This window comes from Hyperoodon ampullatus (assembly GCF_949752795.1).
Source record: "Hyperoodon ampullatus genome assembly, chromosome: 17".
Lineage (NCBI taxonomy): Eukaryota > Metazoa > Chordata > Mammalia > Artiodactyla > Ziphiidae > Hyperoodon > Hyperoodon ampullatus.
In genome coordinates this window covers 42,386,413-42,403,161 of record NC_136930.1, presented here as the reverse complement: position 1 = coordinate 42,403,161, position 16,749 = coordinate 42,386,413, and the positions used below count along the sequence as shown (strand labels likewise).

The 16,749-nt window shown below is 32.6% G+C and overlaps 1 protein-coding gene across 5 annotated transcripts in view; it reads right to left on the bottom strand.

Annotated features, from left to right (window-relative positions):
- VPS13B (vacuolar protein sorting 13 homolog B) overlaps positions 1 to 16,749 on the bottom strand; it is a gene marked incomplete at both ends in the record, with an annotated part of 778,321 nt that overhangs the window by 434,597 nt on the left and 326,975 nt on the right. For all 5 annotated transcript variants that reach the window (XM_079722541.1, XM_079722545.1, XM_079722542.1 and 2 more), the window contains 2 exons: positions 3,231 to 3,465; positions 14,362 to 14,489. In XM_079722541.1, coding sequence (XP_079578667.1) covers positions 3,231 to 3,465; positions 14,362 to 14,489 — 363 coding nt within the window. The remainder of the gene's footprint in view (positions 1 to 3,230; positions 3,466 to 14,361; positions 14,490 to 16,749) is intronic.

Below are 16,749 nucleotides of genomic sequence, written 5' to 3'. Positions count from 1 at the left end.
TGTCTAGTAAGGCACTAGTATAGGAGTCCACAAACATGGCCCATGACCAAATCTGGCTATCAGATTTTGTAAATAAAGTTTCAAAGAAACACAGTCATGTCAGTTCATCCACATATTGCCTATGGCTACTTCTGCACTCCAAAGCAGAGTTGAGTAGTTGCAGCAAGACCACATAACTGGTAAAACTGAAAATATTTACTATCTGGCTCCTTACTAAATAAATTTTCCAAACCCTGCACTGATTATATATATGCAATAAATATAAGCAATTATTTTTTTAAGTGATAACCCATTAATCCAGAGAGGATGATTGAATTAAAAGTATTTTAAGACCTGTGTGTTGTTCAGGAGCAAATAACTTGATTTAATGCATAATTTAATAAATTAAATATGCAGCTTAATATTTCTAGGACCAGAGTTGACTTTGAGGAAAGGGTGTTAATTTCTAAGATTGAAAGAAAAAACAGTTAAGGAATAATTTCCAATATAGCAGGAGAAAAAAGGAATTAACATATATTACAGTATAAAGGAAAAAAACTGTTATTTAAACAGTTAAATAAATTCAAACAAGATAGTGAACAGATAACAGGAGAAATGGAGGATGGGAGAAATGGGAGATAATATTTGCAAATCACATATCTAATAAAGGTCTAATATCAGAATATATAAAGAACTCTTACAACTCAACAATAAAGAGACAAATAACCCAACTAAAAAGTAGGCAAAGGATCTGAAAAGGGACTTCCCTCGTGGTCCAGTGGGTAAGATTCCGTGCTCCCAGTGCAGGGGGCCCGGGTTTGATCCCTGATCGGGGAACTAGATCCTGCATACATGCTGCAACTAAGAAGTCCACATGCCACAACTAAGAGTTCACATGCTGCCACTAAAGAGTCTGCATGCCGCAAGTAAGAAGCCTGCATGCTGCAACTGAAAATCCCGCATACCACAACGAAGATCCCACGTGCTGCAACTAAGACCCAGTGCAGCCAAAATAAATTTTAAAATATTTTTTAAAAAAAGAAAGGATTTGAATAGAAGAAGAAAATACAGAACAAGATCTACAAATGGCCACTGAGCACATGAAAAGATGCTCAACATCATTAGACATTACGGAAATGAAAATCAACACCGCTAGATACCACTTCCCACCCACTGAGAAGGCTAGAACCAATAAGACAATAACAAGACAACAATAATAAGTGGTGACACAGATATGGATAAATTAATATTGTAAATCAACTATACTTCCACATAAAAATATGTGAATAAATTAGAACCTTCATTCATTGATGTGGGATTGTAAAATGGCACAGATATTTTGAAAAACAGTCTGTCAATTCCTCAGAAGCTAAACACAGAGTTACCAAATGACCCAACAATTCTACTATACATATCTAATAGAAATTAAAACATATGTCCATGAAAAACAGTGTACAAGAATGAACATAGCAGCATTAGTCATAATAGCCAAAAAGTGGAAACAACCCAAATGTCCATCAAGTAATCAATGAATAAATAAAATGTGGTATATCCATAAAATGAATTATTATTCAGCCATAAAAAGGAATGAAAACATACATACTATAACAATGGTTCTATGAAAGAAGTGAAAGATGGCTTCTTTCACTTACCACTTATAATAGTAAGTGAAAGAAGCCAGTCACAAAAGACCACAAATTTTGTTATTTCATTCATATGAAATGTCTAGAAGAAGCAAATTCATAGGGATAGAAAGACAAGTGGTTCGTAGGGTCTGGGGGGAAGGGAGAAAGAGGAGTAGGTGCTAATGATATACTAATTCTTTTTAGGGTGATAAAACTATTCTAAAATTTTATGGTGATGGTTGCATAAAAATTGTAAATACACTAAAAATCATCTAACTGTATACTTTAAAAGGAAGAATTTTACAATATGTGAATTTTATCAATGAGTTTTAACAAAAAATCAAGGTACAAATCATTTTAATCTTACAAAAATTATTCCAGAGTTAAAATTTTAAAAACAGGAGGAAGCACTCCCAGCTCACTTTATGAGCTTTATGAGCTGACTTCAGTCTAGCATATCTTTGATATGACATGTAATAGCTATTGTGATAATAAGGAATTCCCTATAACCAAAAACAAATAACAAAGAACGGCTATGTCCAATATGCTAGAGAAATTATCAAGACAAAGAGCACTTAAGAAGAACTCTAAAGAAGTTCCTTCTAACTCTCACAATTCTATGATTTTATGATAATGGTATTCACATCATTAAGTACCAACATTAATTTCTGCCAGTAAAATCATGCTTACTTTTGATAAACCTACGAAAACTAGATTTCAATGGAAATTTCAATAGAGAAAAGGAGAGAGAAATCGACATTAAGTCAAAATCAAAAATTGCAAACTGTACCTGCGTTTCAATAACAGTACTGTGGTAATCTGAACGATATCAGGATTCAGACACTTACATCCTAATAATATGAACAAGGTGTTGACCTATTTAGCACTGTCAAAAAATCTGAGGCTTGTTATTAAAATATAGATTCACATTATTTACTTTGTGACTCAAAACTTCTCCAGGTTCACACAGTTTGAAATGAATACATCAAAGTTCAAAAGGGTATGAACTTGCAACTGAAAACACTGAAACATCAGAAATCAAGTATTTACGGAAGAAAGATCCATGGCTCCAATCATCACACAATTATCTACTTTATTTAAATAAATGAGTAATCTAGAAATACATCATGCTTGCTGTAAATAATGTATTCATTTGATTATATATTTATGATGCATCCATTCATAAGTCAAGTGGCTTAAATTAAAATCAACCTACTTATAATTCTTAGTTCAGCCTAATGCAAACATCTGAAACCAACTTTCTTCTCAAGTTAATTTTATCTATGTTTAGCATTTCAGTGATTATACTGTATTCTATATGATCTTTTGTAGATAGTCTCCATATATACATATATATATATATATATATATATATATATAGTCTCCATATACATAAAAGGTGTGGCTATCAATAAACATCATCACTTAGTTCATTCACTTTGTATATCTCTCTTTGTAGATCTACTTTGTAGATCACTTCGTTCATTTCCATGCAGTTCTTTCAATGAGAAGACTGATTCAGAATGCACTGGCATTAAAAAAAAAAAGCAGTAAAACTAAAAATATCAGTATAAAATATAATAACCATAGTATAATAACCATAGGAAGACTTTTTAAAAAAAGTACCTTCTTCAAGGATGGGTCGTGGGATGACAAAAGGAATCTCCTGCAGAGGTTCCATATACTTGTGGCCAGCACTAACAATCTTTATTTGAGGCAAACAGAGGACAAGTGTTCCTGGCATGCTGGTTTGTCCATGGTACCAACTTCTTACTGTTCCAGGAATGTCACCAGATACAATTGTACTTGGGGAAGGCAAGCTATCACTTGGGATGAACACACAACAAGATTGTACTTCAAGCTAGAAAGAAAAGCAGAATCAAAATATCTGGATCAGACTAAATTTGAGAGTAAATGTATCCTCAAACATTTAATATCTTTACCAGAATACAAAGACAAGCCAAAAAAAAAAGAAAATGCCCCATACTTATGTCTTTATGAGTTCCTTTCACTAAAGAATACAACAAACACTTGAAAAGGTATTGTTTCTTGCTATAAATTTGATCAAAAGAGCACAGTGACATGAAATGAAAACACATCTGCCTTTCCACAGTTCCTTCCAAGAAACATGATTGAGTTAGAAAATGTGCTGGCAAAAAAAGGTGAGAAAATCCTCCTTTTTTTGCAGTTCATTACATTTTGTTAACACCAGCTAAGGCCTTAGAACGGACTAGCATTTTATTGCTCTTACTTTAAAAAATAAAAAACCACAAACAGATATATCTATGTGAATTTGTCCCTTACTTCACATACTGAAATTTAAGAAAAGAATATTTTAAATGTTCAGATTACATCTCTAGACAAACATTAAAGGAGAACATGTTTATAACATATAGTAATGAAAAAAATTCAGGAGACTTTAAAAATCAGAGTGTTATTCCTTACTTTTATCATACTTCAACTTATTACCTAAATTATGCTTTCAAGTGAAATTTTTATGTTCCCCTATCCCCAGTGTAGTTACTTAGGTTGCCAGGGCCTAAAGGAGTTAAAGTAAGACTAAGCAAGACCAAATAAAAAATTAAATACATCATGAGTTTTTAATTCAAAAGCAATGTAAGTTAAAGCTTATTAGTCTTAGGTGACTCTCATACAAGGTAATATTCTGTACCTGGTTAGTGAACTGCCCAAACAGCCTACCATACTTAAATTATTTTTAAGAAAATACAAAATATAACCTTTAATTTTCTATAAAATATTTGGCATACAAAGGCATACAAAGGTATTATCTAATAAAAACTAAAATTTGTTTGCTTGAAAAATGTTTGGATAGCAACTAAGTCTAGCAACTTAAAATAACAAAGAGATCATATTTTACAAAGGATAACTAAGAATAAAGTAATATACCTTCTCTTGGGGTTAATATATTCCTTAGTGAGAGCATGATATGTAACAGGTCTGGAATTCCTTGATATGATAAATAATTTGCCAGTCTTACAAGTTAAGTACACTTACTCATCTTCCCTTCAATATTTCTGTGCATGGACAAACTGATGAACTCAGTGAAGAAAAATATAAGTAAAATTTTACAAAAAAAAAAGTACATTCGTTCATGAAGTATGAGATTTTTTAGTTTTAGAATTTTATCTTGTAGCTTAATTTAAGCATGTATATGGTTAAGCAGTTCATTGTCAATTTAAGATCACAACATTTTTAACTTCTGAAATAGAAGTGTATATTGTCTCAGATGTATTACATTTATGTTTTAAAATATATAACTGCATTAGTGATGTTAAAGTGCACAAGTTAAAGTGGCACACTGACAGCATATTCTCCTATATTAATTATGGTTTTAAGGTCAAACAATGAAGTGTCAGTGTTTAACACTTTATGTTAGATTTTTTAAAAAATATTTATTTATTTATTTAATTTATTTGGCTGTGCCGGGTCTTAGTTGCGGCATGCGGGATCTTCATTGCAGCATGTGTTATCTTTTAGTTGCAGCGTACGCGAATTCTTAGTTGCGGCACGTGGGATCTAGTTCCCTGACCAGCAATGAAACCTGGGCCCCTTGCATTGGGAGTACGGAGTCTTAGCCACTGGACCACCAGAGAAGTCCCTGTGTTAGATATTGATGCTATGTTGAAAAATGCTTCCAACAATGTGAGATAATTAGTTTAATATGCCGCCATACACAGATTTATACATAGATGTCCTGAGAAACAAATTTAAATTGTGCCAAAATTTCCAAAATCACAATGTATTCCAAATTTCCACTAATTTGGAAATAAATTATTTAATCAAATTAAAACAACCTGAGCAATGCATACAGAATCAACAGTATGTTAGCCTGACATACAAAACAACTGTAAAAAATAAACTTTCTAAAAAATGATGTATATTGTGGGGATTCTTTTAATGATAAGAACTAAAACATATACATAATCCAAATTGTTCAAACTTATTATAATGTTACATCTATTATGTATACTAAAGCTATCACATAAATCTTTTTACACTTTTAAAATAACTGTTAAACTGTATGTCTAAAATTGTGGTTTTAATGTAAAATGTTGAGTGATTTATATAAGTGAATATAAATCTGCAGCAGTACATTTTGTATTAATGTAAGGATCTGACAATCCAAGGGAAAGAGAATGAAGTAATCTGCCAGTAAGAAGTCCTCAAACCGGGGGTCAGATCATGTTCATGGAAACCATCTGGTTGGGACCCTCTGAGCCACACCAAACACAAATGATCTTTTAAAAAAATATCCTATTCATTAATGCATCACAGCTGCACTGAGTGTTACTTCATTTTTCCATGGCAACATCCTTTCTGTTTCAAGGATCTTATTTCAGTTTTGGTAGCAACATGTTCTTTTGCCAATATTGAACACATTCATGTGTTAAAGTGAAGGGATTATTACAAATTCTTGAAGTAGAACCACCTCTATTTTGATTCCTATTAGGTCAAGGGCTACATATCTAAGTATCATATGCTGAGGATAAACCAATAAAGTAGAAATTATTCGGTATTATTTTAATAAATGAAATGATTGTCATGCATTTTTTCTTAAGTTCCAAGTTCCGTTTTTTCTGAAGTTTCAAGTGCTGTTTGAAAAGATATATGCCATTTGTACCCCCATCCTCCATAAGTAAGGTTTGGTAAACTTTGATTTTTCTAATTTGTGTGCTCTATAATTGTGACCATAACTGAGTTAAAAAGAAGAGACTAAGACAGGTTTCATTTATACATTAACCTAATAAGCATTTTAATTAGCCCACTGTCCATTATACAGAATAACTTTATATAAATGCTTTAAAATGTCACACTATATTTTCTGCCCTTTTAAATAATGCTCCTATTTCCCAAATAACATGTTTTCCTTTCTTCAAAACTTGAAACTTGGACTTCCCTCATGGCACAGTGGTTAAGAATCCGCCTGCCAATGCAGGGGACATAGGTTCGATCTCTGGTCCGGGAAGATACCACATGCTGCAGAGCAACTAAGCCTGTGCGTCACAACTACTGAGCCTGCGCTCTAGAGCCTGCGAGCCACAACTACTGAGCCCGCAAGCCACAACTACTGAAGCCCACGCGCCTAGAGCCCTGCTCCACAACGAGAAGCCACCGCAATGAGAAGTCCGCACACCGCAACAAAGAGTAGCTCCCGCTCACCACAAGTAGAGAAAGCCCGCACACAGCAATGAAGACCCAACGCAGCCAAAAATAAATAAATAAATAAATTTATTTAAAAAAAAAAAAAAAACCTTGAAACTTTAGTGATAATTATAGTTAGAAAATTTCTACAGAATGAAATGTTCTCTGCATGAATGCATTTTACTCCTCAGGAAACAGTTTCAAATAAAAAATAAAAGTGAAGAAACATTGCAGGTTGTATTTTCATTCACTTTTTCTTTCTTTTATTCATGCATTCTTTAACATCCACCATTAACTGAGCTGGAAGTCAGGAAAACAGAGACTAAAGACATAGTCCCAGCATTTAAGAAACTTGAAACAAGAGGATTTTAAAGTACTAATAGCCTTACATAATTTTCACTGGAGCATAATAAAGTCTATAATGTCAGACACTGTGCTTATTTTGTTCATGCTACAGTCTCAGTACATAGTACAGCGCCTAGCATATACTAGCTATTAAATAATTGTTAAATAAGTGAACACAATTATGTTTATTAGCACCAGATATTGATGTTAATTAAAATAACTGTTTAATGCATGTTGTTCATCATTTCATTTCACAGAGACACCTAGTAATTAATAAAATTGACTTGTCAGCCAGATGGGTTCATCACCAGCTGTGGAACCTTTGACAAGTTATTTAGTCTTTCCATGACTTCAGAATCTTCATCTGTAAAGGAGGGAACTCAGCTTTGATATAAAGATGTAACATATTAACTGCCACCTAAATGTTCACTAAATAAACAAAGTCAATGAACATACACTAAATATCTACTATACACTAGATTCATATATTAGTTCTCATGGATTTATAAAAGATGTTCACAATACTTTTATTTTAAAATGCTGTTGCTTATTGTTTAGCTATCTATGCATACAGAGGCCAACAAAATAAGTAGTATTATATTTGCACTATGAAACATAAATAAGCTACAGCCCAAATTGTTTTCTTATTCTAAAAATTCTCAATACATTATGAAAATATTTGGGATATCTTCTCATTTTGTAGAAATCTAAATATATACAATTTAGGGCATTAGCTAAAAACCTCAAAAGTGCACCTTGTCTTCTTTTCCACAGTGAGTGTTACAAATCTCCACACTTTTCCCATAGATACTTGTCAAGGGAAGACATGAAAAAAATTCCTAAGGGCTTCCCTGGTGGCGCAGTGGTTGAGAGTCCGCTTGCCGATGCAGGGGACACGGGTTCATGCCCCGGGCCGGGAGGATCCCATGTGCCGCGGAGCGGCTGGGCCGGTGAGCCATGGCCGCTGGGCTTGCGCGTCCGAAGCCTGTGCTCCGCAGCGGGAGAGGCCACAGCAGTGAGAGGCCCGCGTAACGCAAAAAAAAAAAAAAAAAAAAAAAAAAAAAAAAAAAAAAAAAAAATTCCTAGATTTGTATTCCAGACTTCCTCTTTCTAAAAAACTACCATGCAACTGCTGTCACTTTCTCAATGCCTATAAATAAAAATATAGCTCTGTGTGCAAATTTTAAGTATTAAATGTAAATAATTACTTTCATAATTAATGTGATTGACAACTGATATGTGCAGCCTAAACTGTCTTATCTCATCCTGGAGATAAGCCAGGAAGTTCACTGGACTTGAGAACATTAAGTGTATCATGCAATATGATTACTGCATCACTGGTCATATGCTATGTATAACTTTCTGGGAGAAAAAATTCAATTGTTGTAGCTTAACTAGCTATGGTGCTTGAGAAACTTTGACACTCTCACCAAAATATCACAGAACATGGAAAGTCATTTCCTAAAAGGAATGAAAGATTATTAGCAAAAAGAAGGAGATCAGGATGCTTTGTATGGAAAATAAAGTGTCCATTACACTATACTGTCCACAGTCAGAAGACTTCAGAAACTACGGAAAACACCCAGGAAATGCCATAGGACAGCAACACGATCTTCAATGTAAAAGACAAAAAGACTTGAGTTTGGCAAAAACCAGGGTAATGTTCTCCTTTATTAATGAATTCTAGGTCAGAGTACTTCTATTTTGTCAACCGCTTGCCATTGCCAATTATGTGGTTCTGGAATAAAAAATGTAATAGATAGGAGCTTTGCTGATGAGCAGACGGAGAAAAATTGCAAAAAAAAATGAGCTTATGCTAATCTATGGTGAAAAGGACCCCCCCAAACCAAATTCATATTAAAAAATTGTTCAACACTACATTTAGCACTATAAAACAATCCAATTACAGTTAAGTATGCAAGTTCTTTTTCCCACTGAAAAACAAATAGGTTATCACAAATATTGTTGATGTCTTAATGCAATGTACGTCTTTCTAAAATAAGTAAAAAAGTTCATGGGCTTAGTAAATATCAACTTTGGCTCCAAAATCAACTTTCCAGAAACTCTGATTCCAAACACATTTACTTGCTCAAACTTCCATTAAAAGAATAATCCTTCGATGGCTTTAAGTTATGATGTTTTGTTTAATCTGATGACAACTTCAGGGTTTTCTTTTTTATATTTTGGCTCATAAAATGTCTTGGACAATGGACACAACTTTTTAAAAAAACTCAGTTTTAGGGCCTAGATTTTGATCATTGAATCAGAATCTAGTTTTATTTTTGACCTTTTTCAGAATATATTAACATTTGGAAATGTCTAAATATATAGTATGTATAATACAGGCCTGGGACTAGGAGTGAGGCAAGCAAGGTGCCTTGATCATTTTCAAAATAATCTATACAAATATACATCATTTAGTACTCCCATAATTAAATGTTAACTTATACACAATAAGCTTAGTCAACTGAGGAACATCAGACTAAACTGTACACTTAAAAAAATGGTTAAGGTAAATGTTACATGTGTATTTAGCCAAAATAAAAAAAATAATAAAGAGGAACATCAGTATCTTTACTTATAACTAATCCATAATGACATATAAGATTAAGTTCATTGTTCGTGATAAAGCTAATGAAGGCACTGCATCATTACAAAACAAGCAAAAGAACCAAAAGAATTACATAAGAACGTTAGAACTGGAAATACCTTAAACATTACTTAATCTAGCCATTTCATATTACAGATAAGCAAAGTTAAGCCCAGAGTTAACATCCAGAATCTGATAGTGCTGAACAATGGCTCCTTGAAATTCTATACATCCTTGGCTTCCTTGAACTCTCTGACCTTTCCTTCTACATTTCTGATCATTCCTTTAGGGTTTCCTTCAAGGATACTTTCTATTATACTGACTACTTTAGAAATGGTATCTGCTTGGCCCACTGCTCTTTCAACTTAACATACTTTTTTGAATTCTCCTAGTTTTAACCATCTGTAGATGATTTCCAAAATTATATTTCTTCCTTAAACTCCAGATATGAATATTCAGTCTAAGAGATACCTGGATATCTCAAAGGCATTTCAAATACATGTGTAAATTCAAACTCCCAGTTTGCTGCTAACCTTGAAAAGCTGCTTCTCCTATCATGTAATGGCATCACTATCTACCCAGATCAGAACCTGGAATGCCAGTTAGACTCCCTCCTTTCTCTTATTCTCCAAATCCATTAAGTCACTAGGTTCTGGTGACTTTACCTTAAGTCTCTCAGGGTTTGCTGTCTAACTTTCCCTATCGTCTAGTGTTTTGAAACCATTGTTTAATATACTTTATCCATTTTTTGGTTGTTTCAGGCAGAAAGATAAATCTGGGCCCTGTTACTTCATCCTGGGCAGAGGAGGATGTTCTCCAGAATATCTTATGTTGTGGAATGTTCATGTGTTTACTTATTGGCTTACAAATATCATAACGACCTCATATCACTTGGAATCTTAAATTGGAAGACTTTCCTAGAGCCGTCAAATTATCAGGTAACCTAATACTAGCTTTCTTAGTCCCTGTTACAACGACTTCTCAAAATGATATCAAAAAAGGGTAATTACACTAAATTAGTCCATTTTTTTAATGGAATGGGTAAAGGGAATAAGGTTATTTTTGATACAGTTACTTATATCATCATGAAATAATATTTAGAACCAAAGTAAACTTCAAACAGCTATATATTCTTTATAGCTATTATTTCTGGAGAATGCTATAAAATCATCTAATTCTATAAATCAATAAATACTAATCTGAGATAGTATCCAAATTCACCATGAACCTGGCAGAGCATGCCCTAGGTATCCTTTCAGTAAATGACATTTACCTTGACATCTCCAGTTTTCTTTTGGATCATAATAGTTTTCTAAGGGATCTCTCTAAGAGACACTCCCCACAAAATGCTTCATAGAATGGTTCTTTGCCTTTTTCCTGCTAGACCAACAGAACTGTTATATTTCTTTTGTCTCCTCAGCATCTAGCACAATCTATAACAAATATTAAGTGCTGAATGTGAGAATGAATGAAAGAATAATAAATGGAGGGAAAGAGCATTCTATAATGTATTACTAGGCAAGTAGCTGTTTTAAAAAATAAAGAGTTTATACTAGGGTACTAAAAGGTTAACATGCTTATGATCATTAAGTAAATACTTATATTCCAACAGAAATTTTTGGGAAATACAATGTTTAACAGAAAGGATATAAGAAATTTCATAAAGTGAAGTAGGACATATTAAAGAGCAATAGGGCCTTGGAGCGAATCCTCAAATTATATTCCACCTCTTTATCAACTCCAGAGCTACATTTCTGAGGAAAGTACAAGATAATTAATATTAAAAAGACACATAAAGTCCAAGAGATCTGTTACAGTCCCACTATAGTAGAACTTCTATTTCTATATATATATATTGCATATACATACTTCATACATATGAAATGAATACTATATAAGGTTATTTTGGTATCAAAGCACTTTCACTAGAATAGAGGAGGAAAACTGAGCAAAAAAAGAAAGGAGCTCTGTTGCCAGGAAAAGAAAGCTGTAGATGAGAGTCAAAAGAAAGCAAATTTTTGTAGTAGGATAGACATCTAAATTTAAGAGATATGTCCATGAAAATATATTACACACTAAATAAGTCTCAGAAAAGACACAAGGAAAACATACCTTTCCTACCACAGTTTTTGGTCCCAGTTTAATGAAATCAAAATACAACTAACTTCTGAATACAACTGGCTTAAAGTACAGTGCTAACGAAAAACATGATATGTAAGGTAAAGTGCTAGAAAGAGATCTAATAATATTTGGATTATTCCTTTCTTCCATGAAATATTACTTGTGTCAAACTATAATTTAGAACCTCAGATTGAACTATAATCAGATGAGTTCACTGTTATTTATTTATATAATAATTATAGTAGAAATATGTGCTCAAAGTAGTTACTCATCTTCTTAACTTACTAATCACTTTAGCATTTACATTTATTGACTACTAAATACACCGTAGATTACTCTGTCTAGAAGATTACAAAATAATACATAAGAAGATTATGGGTATTACTCATCAGGGAAAAAACATTTTATTTTATTGGTGATTTAAATAGTAGAAACAGAATGTGTTAAAACAGTGAAATTAGAGGACCACATAAAGGTCAGTAAGGCATTATGTAACACAAGAAATAAGAAACACAAGAAACACAAGAAATAAGAAAGACTTCTTAAGTTTATTTTTTTATGACCACAGACTAGAGTAAGCTAAGAATGCAGATTGAGGTTGACCAAATTGAGAAAAAGAATAAAACTGAGATACAGTTGTCCATGTGCATCCTCATTCCCATCAGTAATATATGTCCTTGAGATTAAAGACCTTATCATAAGAGAAGCTACATATAATTAAGTGAATAAATATAAATAGTTACCAGGAGCAAAACCACACATGGTCTAGTTAGCTCTATCATGTGGCATGGGTAAATGCTTGTACAAGGACTGAGTGATATACAATGAAAGACATCATAAGGAGATAGTCTTTATTATAGATTAAGGAAAGTAACATTGAATATAAGTGTTCAGCAATATCTTAAAAGCACTGTCTGTTTTCTGCTTCTACAATCAATCTCAAACAATGTAAAGGCACTAAATGTTTCCTGCATTCATGTTGTCTCACCTTCCTATCTCATGCCACCAATGCATCAAAGGAACCTCTAGAGGAGGAACACAGGTAAGTCAACACGAGGAGTTATTAGGATAATATTAATAGCAAAGGCCTCATGCTGGCAGAGATTGGTAAGACATAGCTGATGTCTGTGAAAAACTCATGTTTCCTACAAGTTAAGAGTTAAAACAACAACAAAAGAATGACAAAAACACTTTCTCTCTCCCCCCTCTTCTCTTAATTTTATATAAGCAGCATGCTCAGAAAAGAGGCTGTAAAGGATTGCCAAAACCCAGGTTACTGGCACTTGTATTAAATAGTATTTCAAATACAGATGACCCTTGAACAAAACAAGGATTAGGGTCACTGAACCCTCGCAGCAGAAAATCCAGATATAACTTTACAGTTCACCCTTTGTATTCACTCTTCTGAATCCACGGGTTCAACCAACCACAGACCATGTAGTACTGAAGTATTGAAAAAAATCCACATGTAAGTGGACCTGCACTGTTCAAACCCATGTTGTTCAAGGATCAACTGTAATCATATTTACATGATGATATTAGGGAACTGTAGATGTCTTTAGATATATTTCTAAAAGGTGATTTAATAAGGTTTTGTTACAGTAATCAGACTATATTATAGCTATGCATAGGTGTTTGTATCACTTTTCTATACTGCATAACAAATTACCACAAATGTAGCAGCTAAAAACAGCACATATTTATTATCTTGCAGTTTAGATGGGTGAAGCATCCTGGTTTAATTTTATAGATCATCTACCTTGTTCTTTCTTGTTCATAAGGTGGAAGCAACATTCTTTTGCAATTTTCTACATCTTAAACAGAAATGGAAGGCCCCAGTACTTAGATATTACTGTCTGGTACACATAAAATTCTATAAAGATGCCTCTGTTTTCAGTCTTTCGTATCTTATTTCAAAGAGGAAATAAATCTATACAAAAACTGAACTGTTGAGTTACCCTTACCTAATTCCTACGAAATGAGATAAGCATTTAATTGTGTATTTTCATCAGTTAAAACAGATCTGGAAGAAGTGTAATTCAGTAAGATTAAATTATGTGTACTTAAAAGTGAAAATAAGTGAGAAGAAAATTTGATAACAATAAAAGATAGTTACAATTATCATTTTCATATTTGGTTTGTAATTAGGTAGGAAAAATAATTAGATAACCCTTTTATTTTAATTCCAACTAAGTTTTTTATTTCAGTACTGAGATAAGAATGTTATTGGTATATTGACCATTTAAAATATTTCAAATAATGCTTAAAAGAAACAAAAAGTAAAATGAATTATTTTTTTAATTCAAATAACATTTCAAAATTTGTGTAATTTTATAACTTTATCAGGAAGAGCATATGTGTTTCATATCATTTTATTAATAATATGCAAAGTGCACCAATAGTTTTCATTTAAATTATGAAAATGAGATGGTATACATGAGTGTAACCAGTGAGAAAAATTTTACCAATATTAAAGGTTCTGAAAATTAAAAAGAATCATAAAAATTAAAACCATGATATTTCTAACTTTCATTTTACCTGCAGTGTGAGACCCTTTACTGCATTCCATACGACTCCAATAAACTCCTTCATTCTTTCTTCAGGACTTCTACAGCCTTCCGCTATATTCAGCATGGCTTTCACAGGAACTGACAATGGTCTGGATTCTAAGAATAAGAATAGCTAGAGTTATTTAACACAAATGTACCTTATAGTTTCACATAAACATACAGAAAATACTTCCAATATTATTTCTTTCCTTGTTTAAAATTAAAACTTCTATATGAGATTATAAAATATATTAGATCATTTTATCTTAAAGAATTACTGATTTTTACAATTAATCAAAACCAAGCAAACCTAATCTGTTACAACTCAAGAGAGTGTTGATGACTTGTCAGGGACTGATGATTGGGAGGTAGGTTTGTGGAGCAATGGTAATGTTCTATTTTTTTAATACATGGATGTGTTTACATTGTGAAAATTTATTAAATTGTAACCTAACAATCTGTTCGTTTCTCAGCATGAAGTTAATACATCAATAAAAATTTTACTTGATGAAAAAGAAAATTCAACTACAAAGCACTTGCTTCATCCAAAATTGATACAAAATGTATCTTCCCATATGTGAATTGTCCTGATAACAAAAGCTTACTCATAGTATCTCTCAATTTTTTTTCTTTTTTTTTTTTGATGGTAAGCAAAAGAAGCATTGATCACATAAAAGACAGATATATGTTATGAAAAATTTTGTTCATCTAAAATAAAGAACTTAGAGAACTTTGACAATTTTTATAATGTAAATTTCAGAAATTAAATAATTATTTATAACAATATATTATATCTGGACAGATCCATATGTATTTATATATTTTAAGTTAATGCAAACATATAATTTATAGGTGCTATTTTAAATACCATAAAATAAATAAATCAGATCTTGCTTTTCAAGACTTTTACCAAGTTAAGTTTGATGATCATAGAACGGTCTCCAAAGTAACTGCTACCATATCACCACTATGAGAATGACAATTGCTGTATCTAGGCATACTTTCCCTCTCCTCTCAATTTGGGTCACATATTTGCAGATTTACAATATCTTAACGGCATGGAGCATAAACCTTTTATTCTCATAATCCCACAGTCTACCATATTATACATATTAGAAATTCAAAAATTGTTTGTTTAAAAGAAACAAAAACAGTTTGAGAGAGACCCATGGAGCTGGAAGCAGAGCATTCTAGGCAGATGGAACAACAATGCAAAGGCTCAGGATGGGAGTGTACTTAGGATTTTCAAGCAACAGTATAAAAGCAAGGATGGCTAGAACAGAGTAAGAGAGAAGTGGGAGACAAGGTCAGAGCTATCAACAGAGACCAAATCATACAGGGCTTACATAGGCCATGGTAAGGAGGCTGGGTTTTACTTCGAGGGAGCCAGGATATGAAAATGGATTCTAAATACATTCATGAAATTAATGGACATTATTTTGAGAGAATTTCTCTAGCTACTGTGCAGAAAACTGTCTACATAGATCAAGTATCAAAACAGGAAGACAAGTAGTAGCAATGGCGGTAGGAAGAAACAGTGAATTCCTGTATCCATTTCCAAGATACAGCCAACACAATTTACTGATGGACTAGAAGTACAGTAAGAGAGAAAAGCAAAACAAGGATGTCTCCAAGGTTTTACATCTGATCAAATGGAAGAATGGAGCTGTACGGGGAGGAGAATCAAGAGGAAAAGAAATTTAGTTTTAGAACGGTCAGGTTGAGATTTTCATTACATGTTCAGATGAAGATATCCAAGTAGCATACGGATAAACAACAACAAAAAATGGAAAAGAATATGAACAGGTAATTCATAGAAAAATATAATTTGACCAATAAACTTATTAAGAGATGCTCAACTTTGCTAACAATGAAATAAAAATTAAGGCAACAATCAGATATCCTTTTCAACTGTCATTTGGCGAACATTTTAAAGAGTTAATTCGTATTTTTAAAAATCCAACATTATCGAAGCTCCTTGTTAGAATGTTTCATATACAGGGAATATAAATAAGTATAGCCCATAGAGTGGAATTACAAGACAGGATACTTTGTATTTATCAAAATTTAAACATGCAAGTTTTTCTAAAAAATAATCTCATTTCTAAGACCCTATGATACAGAAATACTAAAACATATGAGACATGCATACCAACAATTTATAAAAATGTTTACTATCAGCAGTAGTATTTGAAATAGTGAAACAGAGGGAGGGAGGGAGGGGTAAGGGGCTAAAGAAAGTGCTAAGCAACTTATCTGTCCATCAAAAAAGAAATGGTTAAATTAACTTTGGAATAACTGTCATAAGGATGGTAATTCAATCACTTAAAAATGAGGAACAGTTAAACATATGACAGAAATCATATTTTTGATATCT